The sequence below is a fragment of the Ostrea edulis genome, chromosome 2 (assembly GCF_947568905.1).
Source record: "Ostrea edulis chromosome 2, xbOstEdul1.1, whole genome shotgun sequence".
Lineage (NCBI taxonomy): Eukaryota > Metazoa > Mollusca > Bivalvia > Ostreida > Ostreidae > Ostrea > Ostrea edulis.
In genome coordinates, this window is record NC_079165.1 from 59,999,254 (window position 1) to 60,022,628 (window position 23,375).

The 23,375-nt window shown below is 35.5% G+C and overlaps 1 protein-coding gene across 14 annotated transcripts in view; it reads right to left on the reverse strand.

Moving 5' to 3' along the window:
• Positions 1 to 7,238: 7,238 nt before the first annotated feature.
• Positions 7,239 to 23,375, reverse strand: part of LOC125679256 (breast cancer anti-estrogen resistance protein 3 homolog) — a 46,281-nt gene continuing 30,144 nt past the window's right edge. For 4 of the 14 annotated variants that reach the window (XM_048918346.2, XM_048918342.2, XM_048918348.2 and 1 more), the window contains 7 exons: positions 15,588 to 15,705; positions 14,720 to 14,831; positions 13,999 to 14,047; positions 13,522 to 13,581; positions 8,936 to 10,525; positions 8,614 to 8,782; positions 7,239 to 7,975 (listed from right to left, as the gene is read on the reverse strand). In XM_048918346.2, the coding sequence (XP_048774303.1) occupies positions 7,472 to 7,975; positions 8,614 to 8,782; positions 8,936 to 10,525; positions 13,522 to 13,581; positions 13,999 to 14,047; positions 14,720 to 14,831; positions 15,588 to 15,705 (2,602 nt within the window). In that variant the 3' untranslated portion in view covers positions 7,239 to 7,471. Of the gene's footprint in view, positions 7,976 to 8,613; positions 8,783 to 8,935; positions 10,526 to 11,656; positions 11,714 to 13,033; positions 13,219 to 13,521; positions 13,582 to 13,998; positions 14,048 to 14,719; positions 14,832 to 15,587; positions 15,706 to 15,878; positions 15,914 to 17,589; positions 22,606 to 23,375 lie in introns of those variants that run through there. The other 10 variants (XM_056154628.1, XM_056154627.1, XM_056154625.1 and 7 more) reach the window with 7 other exon arrangements.

The window sequence follows — 23,375 nt, forward strand, 5'->3', positions numbered from 1 at the left end:
GTTTGTTCAAACCATGACCCGTGAGACCACAATTGAGTCAAAGTGTTGCATAGAATATTTAGGAGAAATCCTTTAAAAAAAATGTCTATATTCAGTAACCACCAATCTACAATCTGCCAAAATTATTACATGCACACACTTAGTCTCTGAATAGTGTAGAATCGAGTTTGTAAATTTTACATGATAACCTATAGGATACTGTAATATACAATTATGGACTGTTTAGCAGGGAGACATCACAAATTATCAGGTTTTTTTTTTTTCCTTTCAATATCTTATTTCTAGCTAACATACATTTGATATTTGGGGGTAATGTCTCCGCAGAGACCCCCGAATAATCCTCACCTAGGGTGCCAGGGGCTCCATGGATTGGATATATGTATATATAAATATATATATATACACTGTACATATATGTGTTATTATACATGTATGCATATTTAAGAAATATATCTACATGATATCAAACATAGTATAGTTGATAAGATTGTTTTTCTTTTACATGCTAGATAGCAATATTTTTCAATTTAAAAAAAAGCATGAAATATAATGTTCATGATAAAGATAAATGACGAAATATCAGTGTAAATCATTGTTGCATTAATTGCTTTAAATGATAATGATAGCAATAAAAAGACAAAATATATTTAGGTGTCAAAAGGATATCAGTATGTAAAATGTAATCTACACTTAATACATATAAAGCAATGATTGATCCATATTGTTGCAGGGGAGACACAATCACAAACAGTTCACCACTCTCCTAACAACAAGTACTGTGGCCGAGGGTGATAACCCGACTCAGACCTGATAATTTGTGATGTCTCCCTGCTAAACAGTCCTTAATAGTTTTATTATCCTGAAGAATCTGAATGTTAAAAAAAACTATCGCACATTTATTGACTTTTACCATGCATCTTTTTTTAAAACGTCAACAAATTCGAAATAACTTTCTCTGCAGAAAATTCTAATAACTTTTCAATAGTTTTCGAGGGGTGAAATCAATGTTACCCTCAACTACATACATTATTTTGTTTTACACTCATATGTCATACATTTATTAGATATATATATGTAAAGGTATTCCATGTATAATGAAAGGATAATGAACAATTTTGAAGGATTTAGATCAACAGAAAAATTTATTGTTAAATAAGGATGAAAGTGAAGCAGATGAAATTCACACGACTGGTAAATAAGTTAAACAAGAGAAAGCTTTAAATTGTGACATCACAATAGAATGACGCGAAAACATAACGTCAAATGTAAACATTTCGTAACGTATTTCAAGACAAAAAGGTAAACATCAAGTGAAATGCCAAATTGCATTAAAGTGGAAATATTTATCTTCTCTGTTGTTATTTGCAATTGAGCCTTAATGTTGATGCTGAAGTTTATGATTAACGATCCTGCATTTTCAATTATTTTTAATAGCCTAGAGCTTTCTCGCTTGTGCCATTAGAAGTTATCTTCTAGAGGGAGACAACACAGTTGTCACCCTGCGCATGAGGGAGACATCACAAATTGTCTCCCTCCACGTGACTAGCCCTTGACCAATGGAATTGACTATTATTTTGAAGGATAATAATTATTTTTAACGTCTTTTCAAGAACCAGAAGAGTACAATTTGTTAGAATTAACATGCAAGCAAACACATGTACATGTAGTGTAGATTGATTTTTATTCACACCATGACTCAGCAGACATGGTGGGACTACAATATGAGTTAAATATAAACAAAGTGACTCCGAGGATGAGCATGCCCAAGAAGGTGCTATTTGGATAGTGTAAAGATGATCTTCAAAGTTTTTTTTTTTTTTTTTTTTTGTAATATTTATTCAACTATCACATTTTATATCAAATTAATATATCATATATTCATCTACATACATATACACATCTCCATACATGTACATGTACATATACACCAACACACCCATAGAAGATATATGTACACGCATTAATGTGGAAGTCGTTTTAGATATAGAAGAAAAAAGAATAGAAAAAAAAAAGAGAGGAGAGAAAGTTAAATAAATAAATAAAAAATACATAATATAAGATAAATGGGGCACATGTTCGGGGGGGGGGGGGGGGGGGGGGGGGGGGGGGAGTTCGTAAGCAAATTAGTTTTCTAGACTAATAGAAATATTAATGTATACATATAAATTATCTTCAAAGTTTCTTGCCCCCACCCCCAATATAGCACAAACTGACATTGAAATGGATGTACTGTTGAGCAATGTGGAATATACATATATAAAGGTTCCTCAACAATTTAGTATACTGGTTTTTCTTGAATTTGAGTACATTAATTTTAATTCACAAAAGACAGGAAGCATCCCATTTTACTGTGAATCAAAAATAATAAGCTCATCTTGAAAAAAAATGGCAACAATTTTAATAAGTGATTTTGAACTAATCTCCCATCATATTCTCTAGTTTATTAGACTATACTGATGACAACACTAGTTAGCTCACCTGAGCCGATCGGCTCAATTAGTGAGCTTTCCTGATCAAAATTTGTCCGTTGTCTGTCAGCGGCGGCATCATAAACTTTTCACATCTTCTGCATCTTCTCAAGAACCACTGGGCCAATTTCAACCAAACTTGCCACAAAGCATCCTTGGGTGAAGGGCTTTCAAATTTGTTCAAATGAAGGGCCATGTCCCTTTCAAAGAGGAGATAATCACAAAAATAGGGTGGGATCATTTAAAAATCTTCTCAAAAACCACTCGGCCAGAAAAGTTGAAATTTTCATGAAAGCTTCCTGACATAGTGCAGATTCAAGTTTGTTCAAATCATGGCCCCCAGGGGTTGGATGGGGCCACAATAGGGGATCAAAATTTTACATACTAATATATAGGATAAATCTTTAAAAATCTTCTTCTCAAGAACCACTGAGCCAGAAAAGCTGAGATTTACATGAAAGCTTCCTGACAATGCAGATTCAAGTTTGTTCAAATCATGGCCCCCGGGGGTTGGATATACAAATATATAGGATAAATCTTTAAAAATCTTCTTCTCAAGAACCACTGAGCCAGAAAAGCTGAGATTTACATGAAAGCTTCCTGACATAATGCAGATTCAAGTTTGTTTAAATCATGGCCTCTGGGGGTATGATGGGGCCACAATAGAGGATCAAAGTTTTACATACAAATATATAGGAAAAATCTTCTTCTCAAGAACTACTGAGTCAGAAAAGCTGAAATTTACATGAAAGCTTCCTGACATAATGCAGATTCAAGTTTGTTCAAATCATGGCCCCCGGGGGTTGGATGGGGCCACAATAGGGGATCAAAGTTTTACATACTAATATATAGGATATTAAATCCTTAAAACTCTTCTCAAGAACCATGCACCGAGCCAGAAAAGCTGAGATTTACATGAAAGCTTTTTGACATATTTCAGTTTGTTAAAATCATGGCCCCCTGGGGAGGATGGGGTCACAAGGGGGGATAAAAGTTTTGCATACAAATATATAGGGAAAATCTTTAAATATGAGCCATGTGACTCAGGTGAGCGATGTGGCCGTTGGGCCTCTTGTTTATTCAGACTATACTGATGACAACACTAGTTTATTCAGATGGTACTGATGACAACACTAGTTTATTCAGATTGTACTGATGACAACACTAGTTTATTCAGACTATACTGATGACAACACTAGTTTATTCAGACTATACTGATGACAACACTAGTTTATTCAGATTGTACTGATGACAACACTAGTTTATTCAGACTATACTGATGACAACACTATAGTTTATTCAGATGGTACTGATGACAACACTAGTTTATTCAGATTGTACTGATGACAACACTAGTTTATTCAGACTATACTGATGACAACACTAGTTTATTCAGATTGTACCGATGACAACACTAGTTTATTCAGACTATACTGATGACAACACTAGTTTATTCAGACTATACTGATGACAACACTAGTTTATTCAGACTATACTGATGACAAAACTAGTTTATTCAGATTGTACTGATGACAACACTAGTTTATTCAGACTATACTGATGACAACACTAGTTTATTCAGATTGTACTGATGACAACACTAGTTTATTCAGACTATACTGATGACAACACTAGTTTATTCAGACTATACTGATGACAAAACTAGTAGTCTAAGGTCAGAATATAATCACATGTGGAAATATGAAAAAGATTCAATGACTAATAAAGTGATTAACATACAGCAGAAATGGCAAAACAGATATTTTATCATTACTACATACCAACACTTTTTAGCTCACCTGAGCTGAAGGCTCAAGTGAGCTTTTTTGATCAAAATTTGTCCGTTGTCTGTCGTCGTAAACTTTTCACATTTTCATCTTCTTCGCCAGAACCACTGGGTCAATTTCAACCAAACTTGGCACAAAGCATCATTGGGTGAAGGACTTTTAAGTTTATTCAAATGAAGGGCCATGCCCCATTCAAAGGGGAGATAATCCAGGGATTTTTTTATGGCCTGTAGAGGGCTGAAATTCGGCCCCATTCCCAATGTTGGAAAGCAGGTATTTTTCCCAAAATGAAGCCTAAAAATTCCCAAATGGTGGATGCTTTGATGTGAATATGCTATGAGGGGCCATCCAACATCAGTGCCACTCAATTGCAAAATTATTGTGACACTTTTTTCTCTGCCAAAGACCGGAAATTAAAAGCTTGTTTAAGCTAGCCACATTGATAAAAAAAACTTTTTGCTAATTGTTATAATTTCTTATTTATTTCTTTGAAACAAATTTCCCAATTTCAATCAAATATCATTATTTGTCCCAAACTTGAAGGCCCTGGATTCATGGGGTAAACAAGAGGCCCACAGGCCTTATCGGTCACCTGAATACTAGTGAAAAAGTATCACTACTTCCATGGACTATGAAATCTAGAAAAAAATTCCTGTTCTGAATATCTAAGCTAAATTCTAATGTTCAGCAACAGTATAAAACAAGATGTGTTCTTAAAACTTCACTGCCTTCAAAAGTGCATACACTGATGAAAGGCTTTAAATAATAGGTGTATTAACATTAAAACATCAAAATATAGGACTAATTTGGACTCATCCTAAAGTCATAACCCTGGGTTATGAAATTCACCATTTTTTGTTCATCCTTTTCTGCTATTTCTAAGTATATATGCACTTAGAATTTATACAGTATCAGCAAACTTACACATAAATACTATATATACTAAGTTTGGCCCCACCCTGGGGTCAAAACCCTTACTCTGGGGAAAATCAAATTTACAATTTTGGTAAAAGACTACCTGCTCCATCCATTTAGTTTCAATTTAGTATCAAAAGCACTAAAGAAAATGTTATTTAAGTGTTTAAAATTTACACATAAACATAATATAACAAGTTTGGCCCTGCCTTGGGGTCAGAACCCCTACCCCAGGGATCATGAAATTTACAATTTTGGTAGAGGCCTTCCTGCTCTACATCACTATGCATTTAGTTTTTCTTACATGTGTGTGGTCATTGAGAAGAATATTTTTGAAAATTTGTATTTTTGGGGCAGTTTTTTGCCCTGCCCCATAGGCTCCAGGGATGCAGGAATCCTGAAATTTACGATTTATGTTCCCTTTGTTCCAAATATATTTCATACCAAATTTGAAAAGAATTGGAATGATAGTTACCAAGAAGAAGTTTAAAATGTCTATTGTTCACACATTTCATAACTGACCATTTTGGCCCCACCCTCATACCAAAACCCCTACCCTTGGAATAATCAAATTTACAATTTTGGTAAAGGACTACTTGTTCTTTCTAAATATCTATTTACTTTCAATTTAGTATCAATAGCACTAAAGAAAATGTTATTTAAGTACATGTTTTCCACATAAACACTATATAACAAGTTTGGCCCCGCCCTGGGGTCAGAACCCCTACCCCGGGGATCATGAAATTTACAATTTTGGTAGAGACCTTCCTGCTCTACATTACTATGCATTTAGTTTTTCTTATATGTGTGTGGTTCTTGAGAAGATTTTTGAAAATTTATCATTTTGGGGCAGTTTTAGCCCCATCCCTAAGGCCCCAGTGGTGCAGGAATCCTGAAATTTACAATTTATGTTCCCTTTGTTCTAAAAATGTTTCATACCAAATTTGAAAAGAATTGGAATGATAGTTACCAAGAAGAAGTTAAAAATGTCTATTGTTCACACATTTCATAACTGACCATTTTGGCCCCACCCTCATACCAAAACCCCTACCCTTGGAATAATCAAATTTACAATTTTGGTAAAGGACTACTTGTTCTTCCTAAATATCTATTTACTTTCAATTTAGTATCAATAGCATTAAAGAAGATATAATTTTAAGTGTTTTCCACATAAACACTACATGTATATAACAAGTTTGGCCCCGCACTGGGGTCAGAACCCCTACCCCGGGGATCATGAAATTTACAATTTTGGTAGAGACCTTCCTGCTCTACATGACTATGCATTTAGTTTTTCTTACATGTGTGTGGTTCTTGAGAAGATATTTGAAAATTGGTCAATTTTGGGCAGTTTTTGACCCGCCCCAGGGGTGCTGGAGTCCTGAAATTTACAATTTATGTCCCCCTTGTCCCAATGATGTTTCATACCAAATTTGAAAAGAATTGGAATGGTAGTTATTAAGAAGAAGTTAAAAATGTTCAATTGTTAACGCACGACAACCAATTGCAATAGGTCACCTGAAATCACAAAAATTCAAAATTAGGGTAGGGTCATTTAAAAATCTTCTCAAGAACCACTGAGCCAGAAGAGCCGAGTGGAAAGCTTCCTGACATCGTGCAGATTCAAGTTTGTTAAAATCATGGCCCCCGGAGGTTGGTTGGGCCACAACAGGGGGATCAAAGTTTTACATAGAAATATATAGGGAAAATCTTAAGAACCATTCGGCTAAAGAAGTTGACATTTACATGAAAGGGAGAGGGCTTAAATAGGCTATGCCTGCTGCCCGATCCCATTCACTTTGTGAATAAAATATAGTTTAAATAAATAAAAGCTTTCTGACATGGTGCAGATTCAAGTTTGTAAAAATCGTGGCCTTCAGGCTGGGGCCACAATAGGGACTAAGGTTTTACATGCAAATATAAATGGAAAGTCTTCAGATATGGGCTAAGGTGACTCAGGTGAGCGATGTGGCCCATGGGTCTTTTGTTAATGGTTTTTCACTTGTACTTACAAAATAAAGTGTAACTTAAAAGAATTAGTAACAAAAAGCACAGATGACAAACAAAATTGAGTTGTATAAATTTTTATTTAGTTTGTATTATGAAAATGTACAAGTTTACTAGCAAAGGCATTTTTTGCATGCATAACAATTTTGAGATGAGTAATAAATGCAATCCCAAGTACAATGTAATATAAAGTTCATTTATTCAGACAGCGGTGCCGTCGTCTCCTGGCGGCTCGGCTCGATTTGACAGCACCGTCAGCAGTTCATACTTATTTTGTCCCTCCCTTCTCTTCATTCAGACAGCAGTGCCATCATCTCCTGGCGGCTCGGCTCGATTTGACAGCACTGTCAGCAGTTGTTCATACTTATTCTGTCTCTCACTTCTCTCTACCACAGACCCTTTAGCTCCCCACAAAATCCTTAAATGAAATTCTGTTTGGAAGGTATCAAAAATAACATCCTCAGTCTTCACAGCTTTCATCATATTTTCTGCTGTCACTTTATATAGTCCACATTGTGCTGTAATCAGTCGGGCAGTGTCTAAATGTATCAGTAAAATATCCAATCCATTGTTCTGATCAGACAACTCCCAGGGGAGATAATTGGCGAGACTCGTCTCATCTCTCTCCAGGAGACACACAAGCGGTGCAATATCAGGGATGGACACGTTCTGAAGCGGTAGCAGCCCACTGCCATCCATCAGTGACTTATACGCAGATTTCAGCTTGGTGTCGAACTGGAAGGCACTGCTAGTGTGATTCCGACGCAGGACAAGCCATGTGTCACGGAGACGGGAAATCTGTTAAATAAAAACATATAGAGTGGATAAAGTATACATCAAAATTAGTCTGTTACATGTCGGGCATAATCATTTGACCTGTCTAAACATTAAAGTGTATCTTCATCTTTCATTAGTCAGAGGAATTTTTGGTAGTCAAAACCTTTGGACTGGTTAATTTTTGTAACTCTACTAATTAACTATAAACAGTTATGAATGATGGATCAAGTGCACTATTAATGATTTAAACAGATGCCTTATTCTATAAAAGGCATACTTCAGAATGGTTTTATAACACTCTTGTCTGGCATTCTTTTCAATTAACCATGCAGTCAGAAAAATTTTGTAACAAACCTTCTCTGTTCATGAAGTGCATGTAACAGTACATACTTTTAAAACTTATACTGTTAAAAGTAGAATTTCAGTCACACCAAAATTGACAATTAATTAAAAATTTTACTAACAGATGTTTATATAAAAAAGAATCCTATGATCATTGCAGTATAAACAACTGTCAGATAGGAATCAGTAACTGGGAATTAATCTCTGTTAATGTCTCTATAAAAAGCTGTTACTTTATTTGTTCTCTCAAAACATATCTTTCTGTGGGTATGATGCTAATGATGAGTAAAAATGTCTGAGATATGAGTGTCAGATACCTGTTCTGAAGTGAGTCCTTCCATCACACTTGCAAACCCAAACAAGTTTCCATATGTTGACCGTAGATCAACAGCAATCTGTATCCACTGACTCAACATCTTGGCTCTATCTGTTACTGTGCCACAGGTCAAGGTCATAACCATGACGAAAACTTTCATACAGTAACACCTATGTTAAAAAAAGAAATTATATGAATTGCATATTAGTGGAGCCAATTGACTTCAAATCTAATTAAAAATTCTAACTTTTGGTCAAAATTTCAATTTACATTGTTCCATATTTTCAAAGACAACATAACTCAAATGGTGATATATTAATTACCTTTCGATAATGTCCTGTCTGAGTTGTTTCCCTTGAGGCAAAGTAAGTAACTCCAACCCAGACACCACACCTAATCCTAAGTCTATTTCATTCACAACTTTCAAGTAGTCCAAGTCCACTTTGGTGATGTGTTCTGCCAGTCTTTGAGTATTATTATTAAACAGAATTTCTTTCACTTTCAAAAGAATTGATGGTTCCAATGGTTTATTGTCTGGATGAATTAACGATGACTTAAATTCATTTGGTTTTAAACTTGCGTGAAATGCAATATCTGGAATCAACGTTGTCTTTTTCCTCATTTGCACTTTAAAATCCTCCTCCATTTCTCCAGCAACTTGAATCTGCTTCCCTTTTGGGGTAAGTGGAGATGGTGGGATTTCAGCATAGTCTCTATCAAATCTTTTCCTAACTTTTTCTGGCAATTCAATGGTCAATGGTTCAGGATTGTTTTTCACATATTTGTTTTCACAATTAACATTATTAAAATTGTTGTCATAATCACTTTCGCTGCTGGATGGCTGGTAGTTATTATTCAGATTTCCACTGTACTTTGGCGGCTGACATTTATTCAGCCAACTGGGTGTTTCTTTTACCTGAGAATAGTCTGAGTAATCTCTGTCATCATCCTCATATAATTCCTTGTTTCTGACAACAACTTTTGGACGATCCTTCCCGATGTATTTCACGGAGGGGATCCTGCTAGGCTTAGGGGGTGGGGGTCTGTTGAGGTGACTGTCTGATGTAGAGGGGGCCATTCTTGTCTGCACAGACAGGTAGTGGGACTTTGGAGTATTTTGGGACACATTACCATCAGGTTTCAACATGGGTTCACTTCCTGACCTTTGGTGTTGTATTTGCACTCGTGAAGATACTGTATAATCAGCATTAGGGAGCAGGTTTTGTTTTATACTAGGTGTACTTTCAGACCTGTCAATAGTTCCAATGACTGGATTTGGACCACTATCTATTTTGAGTATTGGTTGGCTGCCAGCTCTGATTGGTCGCCTCTGTAAGCGTGGACTAACTTTCGGAGATGTGTGTGGAGAATTATATGGACTTCCCCTATCCAAGGGACTCTGTCCAGGGGTCTGTAACCCCCCAGCCGGACTTTTTCCTGCATACCCATATTTGGTGTCATAGTAACTGAGTGGCATTGTTCTTCCAACGGGATCCAACAATAAAACACCTGAAGTTTTAGTGACACACTTTCTGTGGGACATATAAAATTGCACTAGGTCCTGAACAGAACAGAACTTATCGTCTTCCAGTGAATACGTAATCTCTGGAATATGACTATTCCTCTCTGTGATTTGAGAATTAATGATGAAATGTAAACGAGCACTTCTCCAATAACAACTTAGTACAAAGTCACCAGGCTGGGATATACAGTCCCGCACCAGAAAGTCTCCATTGTGGATCAGGGATTTCTCCGCATGTTGTCGCGTTATACTTCCATGGTACCAAGGCCAGTGTCTTAACTCCGAGGGATCTGCTTGAAGTTCGCTGATTAGATCATGTTCTAATCTTTCCGGAGATATGTTCACCACTTGATAGTCCGGAAAGTTGTTGTTATTTGGCGAGCTGGAGAGCCTATAATAAGAAGTATGTGTGGTTACTAAGTTTAATGGCTTATCAATTATAGCATATAATCTTACCAAAGAGAAATATGCAACACATTCCTCGTCACTTTGTAATATTATCCTAAACTAGAGGGATAGGCCAGCAGCTACTGATAAAGACATTATAAAATTATCTCATATTAGCACTGAAAAGGAGAAAATGTCCTGGCTACCCTTAAATCCCTTCATGCACTGAGATAAGATGTCTTCTCCACTGTGTATATGAAGACTAACTTATTCTGGACAATCTAAACATCCTTTCTGCATGAACTATTTAAAGCAAAAGATCGAAAGCTGTTGACACAAAAGATTTCATGTTCTCTGCCAAAATCCCAAATGCCTTCCCTAAGGTTATATAATGTCAACAATGAAATAAAAATTCAGACATTTCAGCACAGTAATTAACTATCAGGTGTGAAATGATAGTAATTATATCAATTTGAAGGTAAGTTACAGATTATAAAAGAGTGTTCCACTCGAGTTAAAACCCTCAGGTACAACACAGGTAAATAGCAGTAATTCATATCATCCAGTACTTACTAATTCAATAGTATTTCCCAATTTGTGATGTCCAAAAATGTGCTATGAACACCATGTCAGTTGTTACAGTAGAGCTATGAGAGGTATGTGTCACAATTTAAGATATGGTCTGGAAGTCGGGCGTACAAACACTCCATACCAGTATAACACCTATGCAAATAATCCAGGTTATCTACATACAGCTACACTGCCTTCCAAAACACAGGTACCCATGTATGTTGCATAAAGTTTCTATTACTATTACTGATTTGCTAAACTTTGGGATAATTATTTTGCCCATAGAAGTTGTGAAGGACATGGATTTTAAATGACTGATTTAAATGAATGGCATGCCATGATTCAGTTTTCTACAGAAAAATAACCTGAAGTGAATTAGGAAAACTTAATATTCTGGTCACGTTTGAGATTTTACGGTCCAGTTGCCATATGATAAAGCAGTCCCTATTCTATCATATCATGTTCCAAGTTTTTTTTGAAATCTGATTAACTATTATGATTTCATATTCCCTTGCACTATAGACATAGGCAATGGCTGTCTTTGAAGAATTAAAATTGTACTTACACTATAACACATGGCATATTAACATTAATGATGTTTTTTATTAAAATTACAAATCTTTTACACGAAAAGTAGCATTTTATATATATACTTGTGAAGTACTTGTGGTCATTTTGTGAGTTGCTTGTTACAAGGCGTACTAGGGATGGTGACTGCCACAGCGCTACAGTCCTGACCACAGGCACACGCACAGTGATTACGAAACTATCAAAGTACTTCCTGTGACAGTGAATAATTAACTAAACATGTACTCCTCCATACAACAAGTCAACATCTACTATTACATTACACGTACAGTATTTAACTAGTAAGCAAGTGTGAAGAGGAATGCACCTGTCCACAAATTGGGGGAGGGGGTCTGTCACATTAAGTCTGGAGAGGAATAAATCCTGTCCACAAACTGGGGGAGAGGGTTTGTCACATTAAGCCTTGAGAGGAATGCACCATGTCCACAAATTGGGGAGGGGGTCTGTCACATTAAGTCTGGAGAGGAATGAATCATGTCCACAAATTGGGAGAAGAGGTCTGTCACATTGTACAGCTGGCTTCATAACATGACCATATTAAACTAAGAAAATAGATATGTCATCAATAAATTTCCTATATCCTTGTTAAATTCAAAACTATACTTTACTGTAATTTTGAATGATATTCAAAATAAAGACTCGGCATGAATTTCATGGTTTTATGATATACATGAATTAAATCAATAACAAATTTTACTTAAGTCTACTGGTATTCTGACTTTATGGTCAAGGAGCATGGACCCTATTCAAAACAAATGAATAAAGATGTATGGCATATTTAAGAAAGGTGCCCCATTCAAACTAAAATGCCCTTTTCTGGATACTGTAAAGAAATACTGGCGATCCTTTTATAATATTTACTTAATTTGGCAATATTGCTATTCAGCATGAACTTGTGAGAACTTAAAATCGTAAGTACTCAGTACTCCAAAGGACTTTAATCTATACAAATTAGTGATAAATGAAAGTGAGAATTTTGTTGTGTTTTTTTTTTAGATAGGCTTCTCGTGAATTAAAAACAAATTTAAGTACATGTATTTTGCGCCTTAGAATAATTTGTTTTATACAAGGCGCTATATAAATTTTATCTATTATTCATTATTATATAACACATAATTTATACAATCTGCATGTTGCTGTAGATGTAAATCAGGGACAATAAATTTAATATCAAGTTGAACTCTAACATGAAGCGAGATGCATAAACTCTTTTCATAAATTATAACTCCCCTATACGGACAGTCACCATTGGACATCATCCTTTTAAGAAAACATCACCAGATCAGTTCATACTCTATTTTACACACTTCTCCCCAAAATTGCATCCCATTTATCTGAACATTCTTATCATTACATATCAATCGAGTGCCCCATCCTTCCCGGTAAGTAATTCCTGTCGGAAATTCTATATCCATCCTGTATCCAAATTCATACATGATCTTCATCAGTTACTGCGTGATCTTCATCAGTTACTGCGTCAGATAGAGAACATGAGTGACATTTTAAGTGATCACTTTGTCTGGAATGTGTCCACTTTCCTCTGAGTATGGAGTCACACATTTACAATAAAGCACATGCAGGCGACAAATCATTGGAACACAGCTTGAAATTTACTAACACAGATGACTTGTGTATAAATCACTCATATCTAATAATCACAATTCAGAAGTGCATGCAAAAGATTAAACAGAAAGAAACAAAAGTCACCAAAACAGAACGAAACAAACAGTGAGAACTCTCAAGAGTCAAACACACGAAGAATGTTTAAAACAAATGATCACACTCTATAGATAAGTGTCTAACTTTCTCTTCACACTCTAAATCACGGCATGATTTACTCACTGAATTCTGACAGTAGGAATGGAGACTGGGATGGAGACCATGCTGGCCCAGCGGTAAGCTCTACAGAAATGTCATCAGTAAAAATCTGAACCCCACACACCATACACTATACGTCACAATAAACAAAACAAAGATCCGGGACAAAGATGTCTTACCTGTAACCCACTCACCAAATATGTACAGGTCTACAGCACTGCACAAGATTTGTCAACGGTTGTCATGCTGTGAGTGATTAATTTATCGAGCTATTGATGCTTTAATTAGTAGTTAGTTATTAGTCATTTGTTCTGTGTCAGTGAGGGTTTGAAATTACTCAGGCATTTACAAAAGTTAACTGTCTCTAGTTTTCATAATCCATAGAGAAAAAAAATCCCAAACATTTCATCACTATGGAAATATGCATCAATCAAAGATTATGGTTCTCAGTGGATGCACAAGGACTGGAAAGGGATGTAACTCTTACAGATATCTACTTACTGAGCTGAAGCACTGTGACACCTCTGTATAACTCTGGGTTTGCGGTAACCTGAAGAAAAAGATTGTATCCGTATTTAAAGTTTTCTTTATATTGATGGAGGAAGTGTAGAGCAAGAAAATATATTCAACTAAAATGTTTCAGGCCAAATAACATTGCATTTACATATTTGCATAAACAACCAGTACATTCTTCTTTAAATCTAAAATGGATATTGACTGATTTTTGGGAAGTTTGAACTTGTTGTAAACAGTTTAATGACTAAATCCATCATGAAAGCTTATGAATTGATCTATTATATATGCACCATTTTGTGAAAAAATAGAAATGTCTGAAATTAGCAATTTTACCCTAAATTTGAAGAGTAATTAAACCTTAAATTACATAAATCAATTTATCGTAAGCGAAAAGATGCAGTTAATGAAAGAAATTGTCTACCCTTTGAACTTTGGTTTTACTGTCTAGGAATTGAATGAAATCAACAAATTCAAATCAATAACTTTAAAATGCAGAATTTCAAATTTAAAAGAGTAAAATTTGCAGATTTCCCTTTTTCTTTAGCTATTGTTCACATTAACAAATCAAAAACCAGTAAATTGTCTCAATATCTCATCTAGATATCCTCAAATTTCAGTACATTATTTCAAACTATGTTGCTGAGTATGATTATGAGTACACAAAAGTCTGAAAAAAGTTGGAACTAGTACTTCATATAATGGTTACCTCTGTCATATTTTTCCTTCAATATGCGGAGACTTGACACGATTTTCGCTCTATGGGCACTATTTTTAAGCCCTAGATCCCGGACATCTGCCTCTGTCAAATTCAGCAGATCCTGTAAACAATAAAATAGCTATAAAGAAATCATCAAAACCTCTTAAAAAGGCATCACACAAAAACAACCTTTTTATTGATTAGATACAAATGTCTTTAAACTGACCACATGAAAACATGTCATTCTATTTGTAAAGTCATTTTCAAGGACCCTGAGGCCTACCTAACAAACTTAAAAGATGGTACATGTCTGATCATTGTATTCTCAGAACACACAGATCTATAACCAGTATTGTGCGACTCCTGACAGATGGAGAAACAGAAGACATGGATTCTTTGTGACTGAATAGCTTCACAGATAAACATAAAATCATAGATTACACAAAGTATAATCTGGAGAAGTGAGACAATGCTGTCTTCAGTTAGATATGCTCACTTCTCATCTTCATAGGGCTCTAGTTTTTTCATCCAGAATTCGGACATAATAGCTGCAATCACATACCACCAGGTATAGGACCTGTATTTTTAACTTTAATAAGAACTTCCCCAAAACTATTAATCTGGTCACATATAGCAGCCAAAGCAAGACTGGTAGTGTGCATGCCCACAACCATCATCCACAAACACAAGTTTGGCCCAAGTAGGGCTTACTGATGCATGGTGATAGACTTACACGCTCTTTCCACTCTCATTTCTTCGTGGCCTGCTTATAAAGGTCTAATATTGGATGCTGCCTCCAAATCCATACAGAAATGGATCAATCTTTATCAATCTTCAGACAAATATACATATTATTTAATTTTTTCTCAATCCTTACCTCCACCCCATTAAATCCTGTAAAGATTTCCTCATACTCCTTCATTCCCAGGGCCTCCAGCCATGTGTCAATGGGGATGTGCTTCTGGGCCATCACCTGTTGTCTCTCCAGGACAATCCTACAAGACAAACAGAATATCAGTCAAATGCACAGTACTCCATAGCCTGATCCAAACCACTAGTAGTCCAATAAATTAGGCAAATACACAACACTCCATAGCCTGATCCAAAACCACTGATAATCCAGCAAATAGATTTTTTTTTAAATCAATGTTTCATAATCTCTCTTCACCTTGAGATCAGTAACTGCATGGAGCTTGTAATATTTCTGATGACACATAAACAGATGACAGATGGCTGATCTATTTTGTTGAATTGATGAAGAGGATAGCATCACATATTGGTTTAATAGCACTTGTGCAAATACAAATAGCAACACCCCACCCCCAGTAGCCCCCCCCCCCCCCTCCTGACTTACACACACATACAATAAATATGAATGCTCTTGCCTGCAGCCATAAGGTAGGCTGAAATGGGGTATTCTTTTGTGGCAGCCAAATTCATGGAAAAAGCAAAAAGTGAGACATATTGGTTCAAGTGTTTGTGGGCAAAGAACTTTCTTAGGACATTCACTTCAAGCTATCTACTCTGTAGCTGTGAACAATACCTTTTAAAAATCAAAGTCTGCAGAATATTATACAGAAAATATCAAATATCAGTAAATTAGGAAAAAACTCAGTTTTGTGTGCATTTAATTGTGTCATATTAATTCACAATGATAATCAATGAAACAAGAGCATATGCTATAAAACACCAAAAGTTATAAACCATAACATTTTTGTTTGAATTAAGCTGGTAATTACTAGGTTTTTCATTCACACAGTCAGCCAACAAATCTGCTTGCAACTCTTGAAAACAAAATCTTAGTTTCCTAGTTACCAGTAAGTTATCCATGATGAATTATGAACATGAACCCAGATTAATTCTCAAATCATCCCACAGAAACCATTATCTAGCAACAGCTAGGCCACATCCTATCAATCTGTGACCCAAGTGGAAACCCATGAACATCCAATTCCAAACTTACTTTAAAGTAACACAACCAGCCACGTGCATGAAATCAAGTTCATTATTTCATTAACCTTTTGTCTTGCTTACTAAAATGTACAACCATCCAGTTCACCATGCCCCATTGTTATATGCACTTTGTGAGAAAAATGTACCATTGAAAATTATGACCAACTTCAACAAACATGTAAAAAAAAATTCATTAAATATGTGCAGTTGTAAGTATTGGCAATCATTCTATAGATATTGGCCACATTTCAAACAGTTTATAGCATGTGGCTTAATATTCCTGTACATTAAAATACAAAACAAAGAGATGTGAAACATTGTATTGTATATCGTACTCCGTACTAAATAATGTCAAATACAGCTTCGTGCTGTCTCAGACAACCCTGGTGACTGTAATAATCAGGACATAATCATTAGGATTTCTGCTGACATTGTCATAAAAGTGTACTATGTGTTGTACTCACAAATTTTTATAATAAAACTGCATGAAGAAAATTAATGAAAATCACCAGTCATGTCACATTAGAGATTTTGAATTTAGGCAGCAGAGGCCTATAAGTGAGCCCTATCAACACAGTCTAAATACATCAAGTCCAACCACAGAACTTAGTATAGAAACTGTTAAAATGAGGACAATCATGATTGTATATACAATTAATACTTATTAACAGTACTAAAAAAATGACTCCCAATCCCAATGATTTAAGTTATACACAATGCATGCATTGTCTAAAGGTAATCATTTAAACTAACTGGTATTGTCTATGTTCCAAGTGTGTGACAAACCATGACCCAAATTCCAGAAATTGTGGAAGTCATATTTGCAAACAATTACCATATAACTGCATTGTAAACCCAAATAATCATCTCACAGATATACCCAAAATTATACATCTTGAATTACTTCCCCTTAATTCTCATCCTACCTTAGCAAACTTTGCTCGATTTCTTCCAGTCTCTGCCTTCCCTTCCTTTTTTCCATTGTATTTCAGATAATAGATCTACTGACTATAAGACTTGCATCACTTTCAATCATTTCCATAAAAAAACCTCCATTTGCTGAGGAAAAAATCAACCAGGTGTCTCGAGTTTTAGGTGCCATGTTTAGAGTCCGGGGTCATCAATCCACTACGATTCCAAATATTTATGTTTTCCATCACTTCTTTACACAAATAATTTACACTTTGTCAAATAATACATCTCCCGGGCCACCAATGCCTCGATACCTTCTTCTGAATACATAAATCCTACAATTATGTTCACCTTATTTGTTCAATTCATAATTTACTAGCTCGGCTGTAGATTTAGATAGAAAAAATCGGAGGAAAAGACAAGAGTTCTGATGCTGTTGATTATCAATGACACCAAAAACTGATTGGAGGTGGGTTAAACAGAATTCCTTGAGATTCCTCGCTATCTGATCTTTGGTATTTTTTATCTCAGTTCATCAGTCATCCACTCCGACAGGTTTCAAAACATTATCACTCCAGGGTGCATTATGCATCAAAATGAAATAATCTTAATTCCAATTTTTTCCAACTGATTGCATCATGAATTCTTAAATATTCCTCCATGCTGAAACCAGATTGATAATCTGGAGGATTTTAAATTATATTTAGAAACGTAATGTTCCACATCTCTTTGATCAGCTGAATTTGAAGGTCCCGATACACACAGTAAAACGTTTTCATAAACATTTAGAAAGATTGGTGTACCAATAAACAATACACATTTGTAAAGAAACGCATTACATCAATCAAATTTCAAATACCAAAGTCAAGATTTATCCTTAACAAATTCCATGACAGTATCAGGACTCAATCTAATTGAATGTAAAATGCTCTGCAATGTCAATTACACACCAATGACAACCTTAATGTCCTATAGGAGTAAATTAACCGAACATCTCAAGTAATTGGACAACAATGAACCATATTAACCTATAGCCCCAGGGAAAACTCCTTCAACTGTAGATCAATGAAAATAAATATATGGGCAAGGTAGACTCTCTATAGTTTATATATCTGATGGTGCAGATTAATCCTGAATATATATATCTGGCCATCTGTTCCTTTAGGATGGTAGATTCTTTTTTCGTTCACTAGGATAGATTTCTTCATCATCATCTCTAGAAAACTCTGTCAAGGGAGATAATTTCCTTTCCTGTGATGAGAGCTAGATTGCTAAAAATACACAATTTCCTGCTTGTGTGACTTACTTTAAAAAATATATATGATTTATGAAGACCTCAAGCAATCAGCATCCTGTTTACTGAGGCACCTCCTGATAATTTGTACTATCTTTACATTTGAGTGCCATGGCATGCTATACTGGCCAGATAGAGGGATACCCTTGATGTATCACAGATCATGTTATAGACATTATGCTAAGTCAGTCTTCAAACTCCTCTAGATATCTTAATATTTTAATGACAAACCCCCACCTATCATAAGGCACCACACCAGGCTAGATCAACCACCTGTTGTAACACAGAGATAACACTTCAAAAAAGTATTCATAAACTGCAAAGATGAGTAACTTTTTGAAACATTCATTAGCTCAATGTTAATCTGAACTGGGAGCTTATGCCTTCTGATCAAAACTTTGGGATTTGATGTAATAAAGAATAAAATTTCACAAGTTTGAACGTTATCCAAGAGCCAACAAATGAAAGAGGTAATTAATCCAATATTAGAAACCACTTCACAGAAAGTTTGTCTTCAAAATGCAGATCACACAGAATTAGACTTTTTACACAGCAGGGAATGCAACCACCCATATTAAACAACTTTTGAAGAAAGTTTCTACAGGAAATTGACAAAGTGGAAATATTTCAGATCATAGACCCTATAAGAAAATTAGCATGGCTTATACAAGCAGTGACCATTAGATTTAATGTATGCAATCAACCACAAGACACCTCATGTTATACACAGACTATAGTATAAATTATATACTCACTCATTTGTACCTGGTGAAGTCTCGGATTGATTGACTGGGAGGATTATGGGGTTAAACTGTTGATACAGCTTGTCAGAATGTACCAAGTGGAGGAATCAGGAATGCCACTAATCAATGGATTGGCCACATGTTTCATGTATATACCTCATGTTTCTGTGGGCCACAACACTCACCTGTACTCAGCCAGAAGCCCACTGATATAAGCTTACTACATGTTCATGGCAAAGCAACTGCTACCCGAAAATATTGTGCCCACCTTCCTAAGGCACATCCATCTAAATCACCATAAAGTTTATTCAATGTAACTTTTACAGGTGTTGCACAGCATCTCACTCTCTTAAAAACATGTATGAAATTCCAAGACCTAATACTGCTTTAAATTACATTGTAAACGTAATTGAAGATACGCCTTTTATTCTGAATGTTCTTTTTATTTATAACACTTAAGCATATACCTTTTACTTTGTAGTAAACTTCAAGCCAATGAATGATTTCATACTCTACAGTTGATAATTCTAATTGCTTTTAATAGGAATCTTACCAAGTAGACTTGCTGCTTCTTAGAACAGAACAAACTCTAACTCCAATGTTTCAAAGCTGACACTTCAGGCACCACAGAAGTCATCTGGTATTATTACTAAATACATAAACATTAAGTTTGTTTGCCAGGGCACTATTTCAATAGTCAATGCATACATGTGGAAAACTTACTTGTTTGCATTTAAAAGTTGACAGTCTCATAATGAACACTTTTGTCAATATCTGACAGTGCTCAAATTACAGACATAATATATGGCCACAAAATAAGTCAGTGTTAGAAAAAGACAGCTCAATGAACCCAGAAAACAGTCTCATGAGGCAGTTATCCCAGTGTACAAAATGACAGAATCTAAAGCCCAAAAGAAACCTCACAAAGCCCAGAAGACAGCCAGTCAGGTGCCCAATTCAATGAAACGGTTATCACAATTTAGAGAAGACAGCTTTTCACATTGACTAGACTCCTGTGAAATCCATGAAGATATTCACAATGTTAAACACAAAGACAATCCATAAAACAGGTCCACAGGACTTACCATTTAAAACACTAACCACATTACACTTCATTTTTGATTACTGGTAGGTAAGTTCACAGGTACCAAGTTGAATATTGACAATTTTTGTTGATATATTGCACAAGGTATTGGATCCATTCAGAGCAAATCAATATATAACAAAACTGGTACCTTCACAGCACACCTATAGTACAAGTAGATTATGACCAAACATAAGCACCTTATGTCTCAAGATCTTGACACATTGTTCTGCTTTACTTTTTAAATTGGATTTTATGTATGTTACAATGTGTTGCATTCAGAAGCATAAAAATACCCATTAGCACTATTGCAAATTTACACAAAAATTAAAACTTTCTGCTTTTAGGTTTAACACAAATGTGAAGATTCTCTGGACCAAATGGTTTATAGTTTCCACAAGTTCATGACAACTGTTCCATACTATATCTTTTGGAAGGAGAAACTTATCCTATTGATAACTAAATCTTTCTAGGTTTACGATAAAATGTGTTGTGTAGGATCTGTAAAAATGCTGGTAAATAGTAATCTCACATTCCACCCCTTTTGTTTTGAAAATATATCAACAATTCACCTATAAACTGAATTTTAATGTGTACTTACAACATGATTCTCTTTTTAACATGGACTTACAATATCCTGTATATTCATAATACACATACACAGAAATTAATTAGCCTTCAGTTGATATAGGTTTTCATATCTACAACAGCAAGGACTCTCATGACCCACCAATCAATACAGAAGATTTTACCAGGCTTAGGGTAAAACAATTGTTCAAAGTTAATCAAGAATCACAGACTATGGCTAGAGATAGTCAGGGGCCAAGGATCACAAACCAGGGCTAGTGATAGTCAGGGGCCAAGGATCACAGATTAGGACTATAGTGATAGTCAGGGGCCAAGGATCACAGACTATGACTAGAGATAGTCAGGGGCCAAGGACCTCAGACTAGGCCTAGTGGTAGTCAGGGGCCAAGGATCACAGACTAGGGCTAGTGGTATTCAGGGGCCAAGGATCACAGACTAGGGCTAGTGGTATTCAGGGGCCAAGGATCACAGACTAGGGCTAGTGGTATTCAGGGGCCAAGGATCACAGACTAGGACTATAGTGATAGTCAGGGGCCAAGGATTACAGACTACGACTAGAGATAGTCATGGGCCAAGGATCACTGACTAGGGCTAGTGGTATTCAGGGATCAAGGATCTCAGACTAGGCCTAGTGATAGTCAGGGTCAAGGATCTCAGACAAGGCCTAGTGATAGTCAGAGGTCAAGGATCACAAGACTAGGGCCAGTGATAGTCAGGGTTCACAGACTAGGACTACGGGTAGTTGAAGAGGTCAGGGTTCACAAGACTAGAAATGCTAGTAGTCAGAAGTCCATTGACAGGACTAATGTTAATCAGATGTCCAATACACTAGCTAAACTTCTAATTACAGTCTAATAGGTTTTTTTAGACAAGGACTACTGGTCATTAAGGAACATTGGAATAAGATCTATATTAGTCAAGGTTTATCAAACCAAGACTACTTAAGAGCAGTCATATCATTTAAAAGCCCATGATAGTAAATGTATCACAAACTAAATCTTTATGTACTGTAATTCTAGTCTAACTGATACAGTCCTAATCGTTTTTAAATTCATAGTTTTGAACAGAAATATATATTAGAATGGCGATACAGGTGAATTTACATTTGTTGCTTCACAAACACAAGATTGATCATCTCCGGACCAGTGACAGAGGATGTCATTAATTCGAACTTTTACTTACCTTATAATGAAGGAATAAAACTTTTTAAGGAAAAAATTATATCTCAGTAAATGTAATGTAAAATAAAAACTTCCATAAATTAAGGAACATCAAGACACACTGACAGAATTCTTCAAGGTAAACTTAGTTCAAATGATCCCAGACTATAGTAGGCTCAGGTTTCTCAACCTGACACTATCATAAACGTTGTTATCATCAAAATCTATATTTAGATTGTTATGAACATTTATGAAATATCACAATTATTAAACCAATCCAATGGAATTGAAACAAATGAATATACGTCAACTTATCAATGAGAGGTAGCAGGCACAGTTGTCTACAATGTATTCAGAACTGTGTTTCAATCGTTTTTAAGCTTTGATATAGATCTTGAATGAATAAGCAAAAACAAAGACTCTGTTGTTCATCATACATGGTTTATACAGAAATTAATCAGAGTCTCTTCAGAGTGTGAAATATCAGACATATTGAATGTTGGATTGATGATCTACAAACAGCTACACCGGGTCACATGAAGTCCAAATAATCCAGGGTTTTCTCTAATCCTGCTTAATTAATGCACCGGATTTAAGTGTCAAAAGACAACAGTAACTCCCACTCACACCATCCATACTGACAAAACAGTACTACCATACAATAAATGGTTACTTGGACCAAAGAGTCCATGGATATTGATTTACAAATTAAGAATGAAAATTCTCTCATTTTCTGCAGGTGTATTTTTATCACAGTTTAATCTCAAACAGATTTCTATCATTTCAAATAATCTTTCTCCTACCTTTAGAAAATAATTGTTTCAACAAAATTTTCTGGCACAGGTGTGCTTTGAAATAGCTCCCAACATGCACACAGTACAAAAAATACAATTCGTGCTGATCCCTGATCTAGTGTAGCATATCTTCTCTT